This window comes from Arachis hypogaea, chromosome 13, assembly GCF_003086295.3.
Source record: "Arachis hypogaea cultivar Tifrunner chromosome 13, arahy.Tifrunner.gnm2.J5K5, whole genome shotgun sequence".
In the NCBI taxonomy this organism is placed as follows: Eukaryota; Viridiplantae; Streptophyta; class Magnoliopsida; order Fabales; family Fabaceae; genus Arachis; species Arachis hypogaea.
The window spans coordinates 12791187-12809184 of record NC_092048.1 but is presented as its reverse complement, the minus strand read 5'-3'; the positions used below and the strand labels follow the sequence as shown (position 1 = coordinate 12809184).

At 29.6% G+C, this 17998-nt stretch overlaps 2 protein-coding genes across 3 annotated transcripts; both read left to right on the top strand.

Annotated features, from left to right (window-relative positions):
* The first annotated feature begins 4602 nt into the window (after positions 1 to 4602).
* On the top strand, positions 4603 to 7945 carry LOC112737299 (protein IQ-DOMAIN 11). Of its 2 annotated transcripts, none has more exons than XM_025787134.3 (6): positions 4603 to 5278; positions 5571 to 5675; positions 5756 to 6112; positions 6600 to 6821; positions 6913 to 7044; positions 7140 to 7945. In XM_025787134.3, exons 2-6 carry the CDS (start codon positions 5607 to 5609, stop codon positions 7770 to 7772), a joined length of 1413 nt encoding a protein of 470 aa, XP_025642919.1. In that variant the 5' UTR covers positions 4603 to 5278; positions 5571 to 5606; the 3' UTR covers positions 7773 to 7945. The 2 variants fall into 2 exon arrangements, with proteins under 2 accessions (XP_025642919.1, XP_025642920.1); XM_025787135.3 differs by having other exon boundaries at positions 4657 to 5468.
* A 4078-nt stretch (positions 7946 to 12023) lies between these two features.
* Positions 12024 to 16617, top strand: LOC112737297 (ubiquitin carboxyl-terminal hydrolase 24). Its single transcript, XM_025787133.3, has 7 exons — positions 12024 to 12667; positions 13540 to 14193; positions 14404 to 14591; positions 15053 to 15300; positions 15525 to 15670; positions 15855 to 16031; positions 16113 to 16617. The coding sequence occupies exons 1-7, from the start codon at positions 12653 to 12655 to the stop codon at positions 16299 to 16301; spliced, it is 1617 nt and encodes a 538-aa protein (XP_025642918.1). The 5' UTR covers positions 12024 to 12652; the 3' UTR covers positions 16302 to 16617.
* Positions 16618 to 17998: the final 1381 nt, after the last annotated feature.

The window sequence follows — 17998 nt, the reverse complement described above, 5'->3', positions numbered from 1 at the left end:
TGACAATTAATTAGTATAGAATGTAGTTTAAATATACTTGTTGACTTATTGTTGGCTATACCTTTTTGGTTTTCTGGCAGAATTTTGAACAATTATTAGTTTTACTCTGACAATTTGAATAATAAATTATAAATTAATTCGATATTATTTATTATATATTTTTTGTTATTTTGACAAAATTATTTAAATAGTATTTTGTTAGATAATTTGTCAAACTAATTTAATTTTTAATAAATATAAAATTGGCTTATATAATTTATAATTAGAATTGACAGTGTTTGATATATAGTAATATATTTTATATAAAAAAAAAGAAAAAGATAAGGTATAGATGTGAACCTTTTTTTATATATATATTGGATTATGAGCGGTTAATTTTTTAAAGGTGATCTAAATTATGTGTTATATGTTGTTGTGAATTTTTATAAAATGTTATTGATGTTTTGTCTTTTTATAATTAAAAAATAATATTTTATTTAAAAAATAGATATTTTATACTACTTTATAATCGTATAAAACACTAAAATTATCAAATATTTTACATTTTATACTAAAATTATCCATATGTAAAAATTTTAGTGTATAGGTGGTGGTATTTAATGTACCAGATATGGTGGAGGAAATTAAATAGAAGGTGGTGGACAACAATGTATGTATAACCTAGTTGTGGCTGATGCTATAGATAGAGTACTTGAAATAGCACTTAAATATTTTGGCCATAGGGGAGTAGATATCTATTGGGGGAACCTATTTTGTCTTTGATTCCAAGTAGTTCATGTGAAATATTTTTATAAGGAGGCAATTTCATTATCATTCAGCACTTGCTTGTCTCTTACAATAGGGTTGAATCTCTTTAAGTCTATACTTTTGATTTGAAATGTTTTTCCCTTATAGACTTCAATTGCACCGTGAGAGTTGGTCTTGTAATCATAGACATCTCTAACAAAACCACCTTCATTAGTCTATTCTACAATAGACAAACTTCTTTATGACCATATTAACCAACATGAATAGTCGTTTTTTGAGTCATTTTTTTATTTTATTTATTTTTCACTAGCAAAACAGAATCTGTCTCCAAGTACATTTCAATATATCTATATTTTTTTTTCTTAATTGAACTAAAAACCTAATTAACTTATTAGTTTTATTCGGCTAAAAGAGAATAAAAATCTTCAAACAAGAATACTTTTTCTTTTATTCTTAAAATTCAACCCAAAACTCGTTAAAAGGCAAAAAGTACATTAATTAATGTATAAGTCAATAGGTAGATGTCTCTAAGTCAATAGGTAAATATCTCTATTTAAACATGATTATTTACAATAATAATAATGAAACAATGGTTACAAAAATAAAGATGTGAGAATTTAAAACATTCAACTTTAAATATTTATAATTTAAAGTTTAAATTTTAAAATAAATAAAATAATTTTAAAAAATAAAATAATATAACATTATTTAAACTTTTCAGTTATGAATTTTGATATTTAAAATTTTTTGTAAACTTTTAATATTAAATTATGAATAATTTATTATATAAAATTGTAAAATTTTAAATTTTATTAAGTTAAAAATTATTAAATTTATATATTTAAAATTACATATAAATTTTTAATAATTTTATTTAATATTTAATTAAACTAATTAAACTCTAATCGAACTAGTAAATTATTAAATCAAAAATTTATCAGTTTATTGACCGATTTGGTTCTCGTAACCTTAATTTGAAGTGAATATAAAAAGCAAAGCGCATTTATATTATTGGGAGTTGGTGTATTTGGGTCCTTATACAGCTGTATTGTGTGGCAATGAAGCAATTAGAGTGTGTAATATTGCCCACATTCTCTACCAATTTGCACATTGTGTGTCTCGAGTGCCCACTCTTTTGAATTATGCAAAGATCCCCCACTTGTGTGCCTGCAACTATGTCTATGTCTCCTCCTAATACTGCCCTTTATATTCGTACATTTCATACATTCACATCTTTGTTACCTGATGTGACGCATTCATACACCTACCTCTGCTCTCCACGACCCACCATATAACAACTCTCTCTAATCTACTACGTATTCCATGCCACATTGCCACTTTACCATACTCTTTCACATCCTAATAAATTAGTAATGTTACCCGTATGTATTTTTTTGGTGACGGAATATAATACAAAAAAAAATGACTTAAAGAGAAAGAATAGCACTCTTTTTTAATAATAATATCTAAATTATTAGGGAATAGTAGCCATTTTAGGTACACTTGCTTGTTTAAAGTAATAGTTTTAATTAACCATTAAATTAGCCACTCTATTTGTTGTGCGTTGGATGAGTACTAAAGTAGCTGTCTAATTGCGCTGAAGCATCTATTTGATTTTGTCAAGCAGATCAGAATCATTCCAAATCATGTTGTGCCTCGCGAAACAAGAAGAAACATATCAAGATTATCAGTTTCACATATAATCTCTTTGCACTCGCAATCCCAAGCCATAACAAGCCCTCTCTAAATAGCATGAACCTCACAATAGAGAACACTAGAAAAAGGTATACTGGGAGAACAACCTTTTATCCAAATTCCCATGCTGTCTCTAATAATACATCCAAAGTCAGCTAATTACTCATTTTCAAAAACGCTTGCATCGCAGTTCACTTTACAGACATTCATTGGAGGTGATTCTCAATTATATTGCAAAGAGAAAGGAATAATAATATGTTTTTGGGTGGTAACAACATTAAATAAATCTCGAGCAGCATGTTTAACTAAGTGAACAAATTTCTCCTTACTCCATAGATCATCTTTATGGAAGATGTCATTGTTTCTATCCCTCCAAATCCACCAAAAGACCGCTACAAAGAGAAACTCATTTTTGTTGAGATTAGAACGAATCCAAAACAGAAAATCCAAATTAGAGTCCTCATCGGTCATTCCCAAGTTTAAGCTAATCTAAATCTGACGAGTTTTTTGGCAAGTCCTAAAGCAATGGTTAATATCTTCTCGAGCAAGATAACATCTCTGACAAAAATCAGAAGTAGGAAGACCTCTTTGAAACCGGTAACTAACTGTGGGAACTTCGTTGTTGAGGCAAAGCCAGAGCAGACACTTTATCTTCTCCGGTATTTTCAAGTGCCAAAGCCAAAGCCAATTTTCATTATCATTCCAACCAAATTTCTTCTTCAATAACCATTCATACCCACTTTTAGTTGAGTAGGTGAGAGTATTTGAGTTTGTCCAAAACCAACTTGTTTTATCTCCTGCCTGCTTGATAGGATCAAAGAGCATCAAATCAAGTTTAACTTCTTCCAAAATTATTGTGCAAAGAATATCTCATCGCTAATGTACATGGTGCCAGACATCTTCTAGCTTCAAGTGAGAATAAAAAATGTGCATAAAAGGAACCAAAAGAGCTAGCGTTTCACATGGTCGCCAAACATGATACTAAAATGATTGAGACATCCTGCCTGTACACCAAAAGCATGCTACCCATATGTGTAATACAGCATAAGTAGTGCTACAGAGTTAACATAATTTATTATTTTTAGTCAACTATTAATTAATAATATTTTAAAATATGATGTTTGGCTACTAAATTAAAGATATTAGACTGTTAACTAAAAATATTAATCAATATAAATTAAAATTACTAATTTTAAACTTTTCTAATATATAATATCAATTCTATTACATGAACAATCTGTTTTATAATTAAATTAAATTGAATTAATTTAATAATTTATTAGCAAAACAAAAAACATTAACATATTACAGTATTTCTTTTATATATATATATATTACTAAAAAATAAAAAATATTTAAATTTTCAAATTTAAAAGAAGTTAACAAAAAATTTGAAATTTTGAAAATGTTTTTAAATGTTACAATTTTATGGCAAGATATTTTAGTTACCTCTTTTGTATTTTTTTTTTTTAAAAAAATACTTGCTCAAGCAAATAAAGGGAATTACTAAAATAACCTTTGGTTAACAAATTAGTTGGCTTACAAAATACATAAAATATTCTATAAACACAAAAATCAGCTATCTACCTATGTTTATGTATGTATTTTATATTTTTTAACAAAATCAATTATCAAAATAATTAAATTTTTGTATAGCAATATAATCTAATTTTTTTTATCAATATAAAATATATATCCATATGATGTAGTTAATTTATGATTGATCTTTTATACACAAAAGAGAGCATAAAATAATTGAATAGACACCGAATATAGCTAAAGTGATATGTATCAATTTTTTTCAACAGAAATAGAAATTACGTATTTAATCTTCTAATGTATAGTAGGCAAATATTTCATTAGAAAAAAGTAAGTAATTTTTCACAAACTATTTTAGTAATTCACTAAAATGTATATATGAATTATGGCCTCTATCAAGAAATTGACCAAGCATGTAAAGTAGGGTGGATGTTGCATGATGTCATTTGCTATTAAAATGTACCCAATTTGGATTGATCTAATAATTAATTTACTCATTTATTTAAATAAGTGTAAATAATTTGAATACATACAATAATATATTGATTAATGATAAAATTTTAAATAAAATTCAGATCCGTAATAGATTAAGTCGGTCGAAGAATACTATGAAAAATAACAAAAAAAATGCCATTTCTAGGTTATATTGGCGACCATTGAAGGATAGTTCTGTCATTTCAAACCCAACAGACACATGAACATGCCTGCTACAGTTATAGTAAAGAAAGAAAGGATGAAAAGATTTTAAAACTCTGTTTTATTTTTTTGCTTCATTGATTTCAAAGGCACTCTCTCCCTGTTAATGAAAACAAAGTGGCTCTGCTATTATGCTGTTCAAATCAATGCTTTGTTCTTGAAGGCCCCACATTGAAGAAGTAGATGAGAAAATGTGCATGATTGCTATACTTGCATCCACATGAAAATAAAAAAATCATATCATATCCACTTATAAACACAAACCAGATTTTGATAGCTACTGGAATTTTTCTGCACCTCAACAAAGTAAAAAAGAAAAAAGGGTTTTTGATATCTGTGCAAAAACACATTCATTTCACTGATCAAAATCCATCATTCTATCTGATCCAAAGTTCCAAATTCTTTGGTTTTGTTAACTGATAAATTATTATTATTTATTTTATTTATATATTTTAAAAGAATGTTTTCTGGCTTCAATGCCTTTTCCATCTGAATTTAATGACATCATTCACTGCAATTTATTCTCAAAGCACTAAGCTTTCTCAAACGGTGGCTCTTGTCCTTTCTAAACAAAGTTGATTGGGTTTCTATAAAAAAATAGGTAAGGATTAACTTGGATCTCACTCCAAAATCTGCATAGCATTCATCAAATGTATTCTTGATTTTTGTGCATTGGTGTTTAATTAGTTTGCTCTGAAATCAAAGTTGTTACATTTTGTTATGACTTGCTACTTATGCAATTTGGAATCAAACACAAAGCTCTGCAAATTGTTCATTCTTTATTGGACAAAGTATAATGTTATAGACTTTATTAAAATTATCATCATCACTTTAATGCTAAGTCACTTCAACAATTGCTATAAGAAGAGGTTTTTATGGTGAAATTTTTTCAGATGTAGAATGCCCATGTGGTATTTGATAAAAGGACTATGAAGAAGAGTTGGTTCAGCCTTGTGAAGAGGCTCTTCATATGGGACTCAAATTCCACACAAGACAAGGTAAAGTGCAATGCTTTCTGCTTTTTTATAATGTGTAGACCAACTGTTTGAGATTATGTGAGAGAAAACTTTGAATACAGAACAAGGAGAAGAGAAGGAGATGGGTATTTGGAAGGGTAAAGAAGAAGAGGTTGCCTTCAATTGCAGCCCCACCACCGCCACCACCAACAACAACAACAGCAACACTTGTGAGTGAAGCAGAGGAAGAAGAGAGCAAGAAACATGCTTTAACAGTGGCCATTGCCTCAGCTGCTGCTGCTGCTGCTGAGGTTGTAAGGCTCACTGGGGTCCCACAATCTTCCCACAAACCTAAACATAATTCAGAAGAATCTGATGAAACTAGGGATGTTGCTTCTCATTCCATAAGCCAGTGCCAGAGGAATAATATCAAAGAATTTGCAGCCATCAAAATTCAAACTGCATTTAGGGGTTACTTGGTGAGTTTTTTCCCCCAAATTTCTTTTCTTTTGCTCGAGTCTGCTGAGAATTATTTTCAAAAATCCCTTACCTTTACTACTATTTTTCTCACTTATGGATTAATGTTATTTTGAAGAAACAGCTCAATTAGTGCTAGTTTGTACCCAGAAAACTATTGATGGTCAAATTGACAGAAAAACTGAAGTTGAACTTAGAAGCTGAAACTTGTTAAGGAAATCAGCAACTACTAATTCACAAAATTTCTTGTAGCAATTGGTGATTAAAAAAGCTATAACTATTAGCATATGCAACTTTTTTCCCTTATAGTTTCCTAGAATTTCATCTAGCATAAGGTGTGGGATACAAGAAATAATGAAGTTGGAAGGAAAGTAAATCAGAAATTAGTTGCAGCAATTACTAATCAGACGAAGAAACCATGTCATGTTACTATTTTCTTATTCATTCTGCTTTGTGTTATATTATTCTCTGACTGTTATTTCGTTGCAGGCTAAGAAGGCTTTGAGAGCATTAAAGGGAATAGTAAAGCTTCAAGCCATAATTCGTGGCCGAGCAGTAAGGCGCCAAGCCATGAGTACTTTGAAGTGCTTGCAATCCATTGTGAGTATCCAGTCACAGGTCTGTGCAAGGAGACTCAAAATGGTTGAAGGAAGCTGGGATTATTGCACTGAAAATGAAGAGATGCATGATTCAAAAGACAAGATAATAAGGGTATGCACAAGATTTGTTACATTACATCATTCGTTTTCATATAATCATTGCAAAATGTAGAACTTTAAACATAGTTTTCATATTATTACAGATGGACTCAAACAGTGAAAGAAAGTGGAGTGACAGCACCTTATTGAAGGAAGAGGTAGATGCCTCTTGCATAATCAAGAAAGAAGCAGTTCATAAGAGAGAAAGAATAAAAGAATACTCATTTAATCACAGAGTAAGTTCCTTCAAACCCTTTTTGCTTTGTTCTTTTTCGCTTTAAGGTTAACTGAAATACCCCCCCTTCTCTTTCCCTCTCCCCTTTCTTTTCAGAGGTCAGCAGAATCAGAAAGAAGTAAAGTGAATGGAAGATGGAGGTACTGGCTGGAACAATGGGTGGATACACAGCTTTCAAAGAGCAAAGAGCTTGAAGATTTAGACTCAGTTTTCAGCTCAAATTCAAGAGGTGGTGAAGAATATTATGGAGGAAGACAACTTAAGCTGAGAAACATGCATAGACAACAAAGTCCATTTGAAGGTTTAGATTCTCCAATAGTTTCTTCAAGAAAAGTTTTTACTCATAGGAAGCAGTGTTCAGTGGGAGAAAACCAATCATTCTCAAGCTCTTCTCCGGCGACTCCGGCATACATGGCCGCAACAGAATCAGCAAGAGCAAAAGCAAGATCAACAAGCTCCCCAAGAGTAAGGACAGGTCATTTGGACAGTGATAGTAGCTATTCACCATGCAAGAAGAAGCTATCTGTTGTGTCTAATGTTAACAGTGAAGTGCTTAGTAATAATGGTAGAAATGGCAACAAGTTCGGTGGTTGTAATCAACAAAGGTCACCAAGCTTTAAGGGACTTCCATTGCCTATAAAATCAAGCAGGACTATCATAAAGGATCTCAGCATCAATTCAGATTGCTCACTGCCCAATTGGGATAATAGACAAAGTTCCTTTAAATGATGAAAGCTTTGCTTGAATTTAACATAGTTCCTTGTAACATGAGAGTGGAGTTTCAAGTGCCAAAAAAAAGAAAAGAAAAAGGAAAACTGCTGTGTGTGATGTATATGTGTTTGGATGTTATTTTGGTTGAGAATTGCACATTAATGAGACACAAAAAGTTGTGAATTTGTTCATTGATTAGATTATAATTTATAAGTATAGTGTTGCAATTAGGTAGTGGTATTCAGTAGTTAGAGATTGAAACTAAAATTTTACTTTAGAGACATAAAATTTTATTTTTTTTAGTGTCTCCAACAAATGAAAACACAAAATACGAAGATTTCTGAGGAGAAAAATTGAAATTTTAACCATTTTTTTAATAATTAAGAATATTTTAATAAATATTTTTATTTTGTCTCTTTTTCAGATATAATTTATTAGTTTTGAAAAATTATGTCGTCTTTACTAATTTTATAATGATTTAATTTTACATGATATTTTTTATTTTAAGATTAAGACCTGTATATAGTTATGATTTAGGTTATAGTTGACTGATTAACTTTGATTATTATTATTATTATTATTATTATTATTATTATTATTATTATTATTATTATTATTATTATTATTATTAAGATTTATCTATCTTATATTATAAGGATACATGTTAAATATAAGTTTTTAATAAATTTATTTTACCTTCAATAAATAAAAATATTTAAAACTTTTAATTAATAATAAATTTATCATAAATATATGTTAGATAAACTCTTATTATGATTATCTCTAATCTATTCCTATATGCGAAATCTGTGGGATCACAAGGCTACTCTCTATATTGCAAACTTGCAATGATATTATTTTATGGAGGCCACTCAGATAAAGACGCCTAAAACGTCTTTTTTTAAAGATGTTTCCATGTTGTGTTTTAATTGGTTTCTGTATAATTTATTCGGTGTTCCTTATCACATATTATTAAATTCCTCAAAAAAATTTCTTTCCAAAAACAAGAAAAAATATTTAATTTGGACTAAAACAAAAAAGGTAATAGATTAACTATTAAATTTTTTTTAAAAGATTATTTACATAAAAAAATATATCACATTCATCAATATATATATATATATATATATATAACAAGCTTAAGCCTTTTAAAATTTTTATAAATAAAAAAATAATTAATTTATATTCGTACAATATATAAAATAATTACTATATTATTATTATATTATAGATTAAGATTCACTAATTTAAATTTTCTTTTTATTTTTAATATAAGCATTAGAAATAAATAAAATTTTTATAACTAAATGTAATGTAACAAAATATATATAATATTAATTAGTTCTTAAAAAATTCTAAAAAAATAGTTTCTTTCATTTTAGTAAAATAACTATTTATTAAAATAGATAAATTAATTATTTTTTTTTTCATATACATTTTTTTTAAGACATAAAAGTAATTAATTAGGACATTGGTTAAGATAATTAAAGTCACTATTTCATTAAATTTTTAATTTAAAGACAAATTCTAGTTAATTTTTGTATAGAAATTTCGAATTTGAAAACATTGATAAAAATTATGTTGAATTTTGATTTATTTGATTCTCATTTAAATTAATCACTACATAAGTTAAAGTTCTGTTTTGAAATTATATTCGAGCTTTAATCTGATTTTAAAGTTTCAATTTACTTAGTTTGATTTTTTAACTTAGGTATCCGTGACTCATATTAGGGTTTTAAGTGTTTTGTTGAAAAAAAAATAAGGTAAAAAAAATTTCAATTGTCACATCAAATAGTCGCTAGAATGTATAATGTAGCAGTCGTTAGTCCATCTCAGCATGTCGTTAACAATTTTGTGAGACAGTGACAAAAATAAGATTAGGAACCAATGTGAGTCATAACTATTAAGTTGGGAGACTAAATTAAGTAAATCGAAATTTTTGAAATTAGATTGAAACATAGTTGTTAGAACCGAACCAGTGATCGAACCGGTCAAGCTACTGGTTCACTGGTTTATTGGTTCAACCGATAAATCACTAGTTGAACCGATAAAACTGATCTCACGTAAATATAAAATATAAAATAGTTAAAAACTTAAAATTAAAATTTGAAATACATATCTTCACTAACATTTTATGAAGAATCAAGTCTCAACTTCTAAAAATAACTAATATAAAAAAACTATAAAATTTTAATACTACAATAGTATCTTATTTTGACACAATAAAAAAATAATTAATTCACAAAGCCTATCATCTAACTATAATATCAGTAGATTTTAACACTAACACCAAAACAAATAACTTTAATCACAATACTAGCAATAAAATAGATCAAGTAAATTAATAAATTTTTAGTGAAATTTATATTTATATTAATAATGGTATATAATTAAGATATAATTAATTTTAAAAATAGAAAAAACAAAAATTAAATTAAATTAGATATTTATGTATACTATATAATTAGTATTTGTCAAATACAATACTTAGAAGTGCAATGGTTAAGTGGCAAGTAGAGGTTGCTTTTGCTCCAAGGTTATTTGTTCGAGACTTAATGGAGACATTTTAAAAAATTTTTCAAGCAGACCAGTTTGGTTAGACCGGTTTGCACCGGTTTTTATCGGTTCACACTGATTTTATTCCTTAAACGGTCCAAGGAATAAACCTAGTCTGGTTCCGATTCTAGTACGGTTCACTAGTTTTTCGGTCGAACCAGCCGATCCAGTTCGGTTTTTACAACTATGAATTGAAATATGAACATAATTTCAGAAACCAATAAGTATTATAAGATGATCAGATTGGATCGAATTGAATATATTTATTTAATTAAATAAATTTTATTTTTATTTTTTAATAATATTAATTTTTTATCGAATATATTTATTTAATTATTTTTAATCATATATAATTAAAAATAAACGGTGTTTTCATGGTTTAAAATAATTATATATGATTAAAATAATTTTCATGGTGTTTACCGTATATAATTATTTATAGAATTACCGTATATAATGAATGTGATATATTTTTTTATGTAAATAATCTTTTAAAAAAAATCTAATAGTTAATCTATTACCTTTTTTGTTTTAGTCTAAATTAAATATTTTTTATTGTTTTTGGAAAGAAAATCTTTTGAGGAATTTAATAATATGTGATGAGGAACACCGAATAAATTATACAGAAACCAATTAAAACACAACATAAAAACATCTTTAAAAAAAGACGTTTTACGCGTCTTTATCTGAGTGGCCTCCTTATTTTATATGATTAAAAAGGGCATCGAATATTGATATTTACATTTTTAACAACATATTCTTTATGTGGAGCACACAAGCTTCAAAATATTGCGACTATTCACTTAACAATTAACATTGGTCTTGCCAAGAAAAAGCTTTACAGACACGATACTAATGGAATTGGAAACCATCTCTTTTGAAATTTGATAGTAAACCTTATATCTCTATAATATAAGATAAAAATAAGATAAAATTTATTATATTTGTCATTATCTTTTGTTATAATCTTTCATTATTATAACGATAATTAAGGTAGGTTTTTTTTTGTGTCTAATAATTAAGGTAGTTTAAGTAACAGTTTTTTAGTCTTTAAATTCAATTTTCAATTTTATCCTTATATCTCTATTATATAAGATAAAATTTAAAATTTATTATATCTTTTGTTATAATCTTTCATCTTTCATCTTTCATTATTATAACGATAATTAAGGTAGTTTAAATAACAGTTTTTAGTATTTAAATTAAATTTTATCCTTATCTTCAATTTAAAAAACAAACACATTTATTTGTTTCCATTATTATCCCACTTTCCCAAATAAAGCCGCCAACTCTCTCTCTCAGTCTCTCTCCCACTCTCATTCAATTTTTTTTAATTCACATTATTTTATTTATTATTTATAAACTTATTAAAATTAAATTTTAATAATAAGAAGAACAAAAATAATAATAATATAATTGATCTTTAAAAAAAGATATTTTTAAGTGATTTTTTAAATAATTTTTTAAACAATAAAAATAGTTTGATATTTAAATATCTCATAAATTATTTTTAGATACAATAAAAATACCATTTCATTTATTATGTTATATTTTTCTTAAATAAAAATAATTTTTTAAAAGATTAAATTATAACTTTTGAAAAAGATATATTTTCATTATTTTTAATTATTTTATTTTTACCTAACAAAATTTGTCAACACATTAAAATTTTGAACAGATCTTTCTTTAATTTGTTTTTCCTAAAAGACATTCAAACATGCATTAGTTTATTGGGTTAAATTCCCCAAACAATCTTCACAAATCAAAACTAAAGCCAAGTATAGATATTATCTCTAATTTATAAAATCCAAATTAGATTTAAAAGAAAGAAATCGAAAGAAAAATAAGGCCCAAAATTTTAAAATATATACATTTTTTAATTTGATTTGAGCCAAGTTGCTCACCATCGCAAGCACAAGTTCAAGAGAGGCAGAGGCAGTGCTTATTCTTTTCACAATCGCAATTCACAACCCTAACCCTAAAAACTAAAAAATCCATCTCATCTGAATCAGAATCAAAATCAAATTCAAAAGATAAATAAGATCAGATCTTTCTATCTCCCTTATCTTATGCTTGTCGATGCACCGTCGTGGAACTACAAAAGCTGATTTGGGGAGGAGGGTTCCGTTATTAAATGCTCTCTCTCTTCTCTTTCTGTTTTTTCTTTCCCTTGTTAATGTCTTCAGTCACCGCCACTGCTCCTTCAGGGTCTACAAAAACCCTACTTTTTGATCTTCATCACACTTTCTTCATACCTACGCTCCCCTCCCTCTTTTCTTATACTTCTAATTTTCCATCCACCTTCAGCTTTTTAGGTCTGCAACTTCCGTCGCGTGATCAACATGAGTGATTCTAAGGTTTGTTTTCTTCTTTTAATCCTAAAGTTCAGGGTTTTGTGGGTCGTTGTTTGTGCTGGTGTTTTACTCAAATTTTTTTTCCAAGAACTGAACTCAAACACTTGTAATTTGCTTTTTTCCAGTTTTTATTAATGAAATTTCTCTACTTTTACGTCTTCTTTTCTTTTACGTTCATGTTTTTTCCTTCATCTTCTTTTTTAATTTCCTATTTGTTTCAATTTCTGCCATTTACTTCGCCACCGGCACCTTGCATTTATATGTTTATTTGTTACTTTTATTCCTTTTAATCTTATTTGACGTTACAATTGCGACATTGAGATACCCACGTTTTCTTTTAAACATAAACAAATAGATGAGCAAGTCTTGTGTGTTAACAAGGATTGGCAATTATTTTGTATGGTGTTATAAATTAATTCAACTATGCCAAAAGGATTGTTTTTTCGAACAATTGTTGGAGGGGGTTTGATTTTTATTCATTTTTAAATAAAGTGGAATGTTAAAGGGCTATTATAAAGAATGTTGTTGGATTACTAGACTAAAGGAATTGAGTTTATGATTAAGTGATGGCCAAAAAAATAAATTTTAATGACCTTCTAGCATTCTTCTTAAATAAATTGGGTACTATTGCTATTCAATGATTGTGATGAATATATAAATAAATAGATAATCATTGATGTATCAGTATTAGAAATCTTGTTCAGTTAGAGAATACTAGGATTAGGAACAATTTCATGTTTTAAGTTCCTTTTGTTCTTATCTTGCTGCATTGTCGGTTGTTGGGAGTCTTCTGCTTTTCGTTTTACTTTGTTCAAAGTGGCCTAAGTTTAAGTTGTTAATTTTGTTTCTTGAATTGTGCTTTCTTTACTTTGCAGGTATTTCTATTTGGGTCTTTTACAGAAGATGAAACCAGATCATTGTTGCAGAAGCAGTCTTCTACTCCGGTTAAAGATGAAAAGCCTGTAGAGAAGAGCCCGCTGCAATTTGGTTCTCTGAATGCTGTTAGTGCCAAATCAAGTGACCCCAGAAATTCATCAAAAGCACCAACCAGTTCTAATGTCTCCCATTCTCATAAGTGCAATGGAGTGACAATTGTCGGTATTAGTTTACCTGGATCATCAGGTTCTATCAAGGAGAATGGCAGCAGTACCAATTACCCTATTGTCTGTTCGATACTCGGCAGTGCAAACATAGTTAAGGCGGATAGTGTGTCTTCTGTGCCATTGCTTGATGAGGATGGACCCACGAACAAGATTGCAAATTTGAGCCTGGATGCTTCTGAGGCTGGAAGCCTGAATAATGTGTGGAAAAATGATGGTGGCCATAATGATTCTGTATCAAAATTATTTAATCAAGATTCCAAAAAGACACCTAACGGGCATATTGTGTCACGAGTTAAAGATTTACTGCCTCGGGGCCTAATAAATTCTGGAAATCTATGCTTTCTCAATGCAACTGTGCAGGCTCTCTTGTCCTGTTCTCCTTTTGTTCAACTTCTGCAAGACTTAAGAACTCGCAACATTCAGAAGGTTTGTTTGCTTGTTTTTCGCTACCTCATACTTCCATTGTAGTGATAATAGCATAACTAAAGCTGCGTGGCATTAGAATAAAAAAGATGCTGTTTGGTGTATAAATTCATTTACTGATGTTATGCCATTGCACTAAGATTATCCTTGAACTAAGATAAAAATATTGTTGAGCTAATATAATTGCATGCTTACTACTATTCTAACTTGTAGGTTGGCTATCCCACATTGACGGCATTCACTGAATTTCTATCTCAATTTGATGTGCCAAGCTCAACCAAATTAAAGAAGAAAGATACAGATGCTTTGGAGACTGGAAGGCCATTCTGCCCAACTATGTTTGTAGATGTTCTAAAAAAGTTTTCTCCGGATTTGCCAAATGTCATGTCAGGAAGACCAAGGTTGGTGAGAATTCAAATATGCTTTTTATTCTTTTTGTTTATGTTACTACCCTCTCCCTAAAGAAAAAGCCAAATTGAATCCTTCATAATCACTTCTTTAATCTTTCGTTGAAGTGAATTCTTTTCTAACAATCAATCATCTACTTGTATAGAATCAAACTATCAAAGTATCAAACCGTTTAAAACTGTAAACCCTATGCCAAAAGTACAGTTTCTCTCCTTGAAAATTTTGAGAAACTGTTACGGTTTATAATCTCTTGACATTTAAAGGGACTTGTTTTCTAATTTATTTTTCCTAAAAAGGTGCATCAGCTAGATAACTGATGGATATACAATCTTTGGAAGTTTTGTTCCTCCTCTCAATCATCATCCACTTCCTCATTCCTACTTACGCTATCATAATTGATTTTGTAATATACACTTGCAAATTTATGATATACTTGGTGATTACGTCTCTTCAGGCAGGAAGATGCTCAGGAATTTTTGAGCTTTGTAATGGATCAAATGCATGGTGAATTGTTGAAGCTTGAGGGACAGTCTTCAAGTCTTAATGGTAGCAAATCATCTCTAGTTTCTTCTGCTGAAGATGATGAATGGGAAACCGTTGGGCCGAAGAATAAATCTGCTGTAACAAGGACTCAGAGCTTTGTTCCATCAGAATTGAGTGGAATTTTCGGAGGACAACTCAGAAGTTTGGTGAGAGCTAAAGGTAAAGGGGAAAAAAACTGTCTTGACCATTGAGCTTATGTGGAACTTCATTTGGTCTTTCTTTTTTTCATCATGCTTAATAGTGCATTGTTGACATTTTGAACTGTCACTTTCTCTTGTTCCTTCTGCCACAATCCTCTCCAAATTTTTTAGAATGTTAATTAATGCCATTACTAGTTGAAAGATGATTCAGCTATAACCGTCATTTATCTGTCTGTTGTTCAGGGAATAGAGCTTCAGCCACTGTTCAACCATATCTCTTGCTCCAGCTTGACATTTATCCTGATGCTGTCCACACAATTGAGGATGCACTTCACCTGTTTTCTGCTCCAGAAACTGTTGAAGGCTACCGAACTACACTCACTGGAAAGGTATTCAACCTTTATGTCTTAATAATTATGCCTTTAGTACTTTAAAGAAGAAAGCATGGCATGGTATTTGGATTGGGAAGATATTAAATGCTTTAATTTTTAAATTATAATGCTTTCTATTTTAGTTTCATCACAATTTATGGCGCATGTTAACAAAATCCTAACAATTTTAAATTTCTTTCAGCCTGGCGTTGTGACTGCAAGAAAATCTGTACACATTCAGACACTTCCCAAGATATTGATATTGCACCTGGTGCGTTTCGGTTATGGAAGCCAAGGAAGCACTAAGCTACTTAAGCCTGTTCACTTCCCTCTAGAGCTGGTATTGGGTCGAGACTTGCTTGTTTCGCCATCTACTGAGGTATATTTAACTATCCCAGTCCCTTTGTTTTGAGCATAAATTAGTTAATCGCCTTTGAAGATAACATATGGTTGTGCGCAGGGTCGAAGATATGAATTAGTTGCCACGATTACTCACCATGGAAGGGAGCCTTCAAAGGGGCACTACACTGCCGATGCCCTATACCCTAATGGTCAGTGGCTAAGATTTGATGATGCATCTGTTATTGCCATTGGAGCAAACAAGGTGCTGCATGATCAGGCATATGTCCTTTTCTACAAGCAGTTGTGAACCATGTACACACATTGTGAAGGAGAACATGGGATGAGAACAATGATTGCTGTTCTATTTGTGACTAATGTATTGCATGGAGAAGATTTGAGAGTGATTTTATTTTTGAGCTGGTTGGTTGGTGTCATCAGGGGTCAGATTGCTTCTATGCTGCCATGAATGAAGATTAATTGTTGTAATATTCTTTTTTTTTTTCTTATTCTTACTAGAAAGTTTTGTAGTCCTAGTTTAGGACATGGGCACATGTATTTATAAATACTATATATTGTAGTCTTGTAAGAAATTCTGCTTATTTTTATACAGTTTCATTTCATTTTGCTTTTGTGTTGAATAAAACGTTATATTAACATTGAATGCTTCACTATGAGACCCTTGATATCTGTCAATGTATTAGTTGAAACCAAAACCTAATGTTCAAATGCTTAAGAGCATGGAAGCCAATTAAAATTGTTCAATCACGTCAAGGTTGCATGAACCACATTTTTAGCAATTATCAATAATAATGATAATATATGTTATTATATTGATATGCTTTCTGAAGCGACCCTTCTTCCTTGCTTCTATGTTTGGTATTCTTCCACTTTGAAATTCTTGTGAATTTTCATTCTTAAATGTGTTTTCTTTTCAACCACTTGACAAGAAAATTTTATCATATTTTAACTGGAAAAAGTGCAGTATAACAAAGACTAGTCCAACTAACATTTAAAAAATGTTACTTTTTTCGAATACCTTAACTGTTACTTTCAAATTTGGCCACACCACAATTAGTCAATTACTCTCGACGCTTTTTCCTTTAATATATATTTTTATTTTCTTATTGTTAACTTGTTGCTTCAAATGATCACTGGATTTCTATAACATGTCTCTCAGACAAGTATGAATTTTTTTCTTCTCCTCTCAAAAAGAAAAAGGGTTGGTACAAATAGTAGGGTAGCATCTTTTTAATATATATCTTAATCTTAAGAATAACAAAGGTGGTAGGAGAAAAACACAGCTCCTCATTTATGTAGTTTACATTTATGGAATATTCTGCTTCTTAATGTGGTCCAATGCAGCATAGAAAATATTGCTTAAGGTTGCTGTATAGTGAATGGTGGCTTTATATAGAATTTAAAGCAATAACTTCCTTTATTTTAAGGCTTTCTGTGGTCCATGGAAAAACCAACATACATGGCTGCTTTCAGTTTCTTTTTACCAAATGGACGGTGGAAGAAGGAAAAGAATAGAAAAAAAAAAAGTCATTCTAGAATTTAGATTTTAGACACAATGGATTGAAGTCCGTAACTTCTGCAGAAGCAACCTTGCTAGAGTTGTTTTATTTCTAGGAACATCCGAACATGTTATAGTAATATAAGACCATTTCAAAAAGAAAACATGTTTGACTAATTTATTTCTTTACTTTTCAAATGAAGCTGGTTTGCAACTACCATTAGTTTTAAATTTCTTCTTTGTTTTCACCCTTTAATTCGTGAGTTTATGATTTTGCGAGTTGAGTTTCACTCGAGTTCTACGAGTTTAGTTAAATTCTTGAGTTTATGAAAGATTATTACAAATTTTACAATGATTTCTAAGATCAAGCAGTTACTTGTAAAACTGCTGATAATAGCAACCAAAATTTGAAGAAGCTCTTGAAGCTTGAAATATGAGTGAAGAACCTTAAAGAAGCAAGAAAGAGTTGGAACCTTATTGTCTTGTTC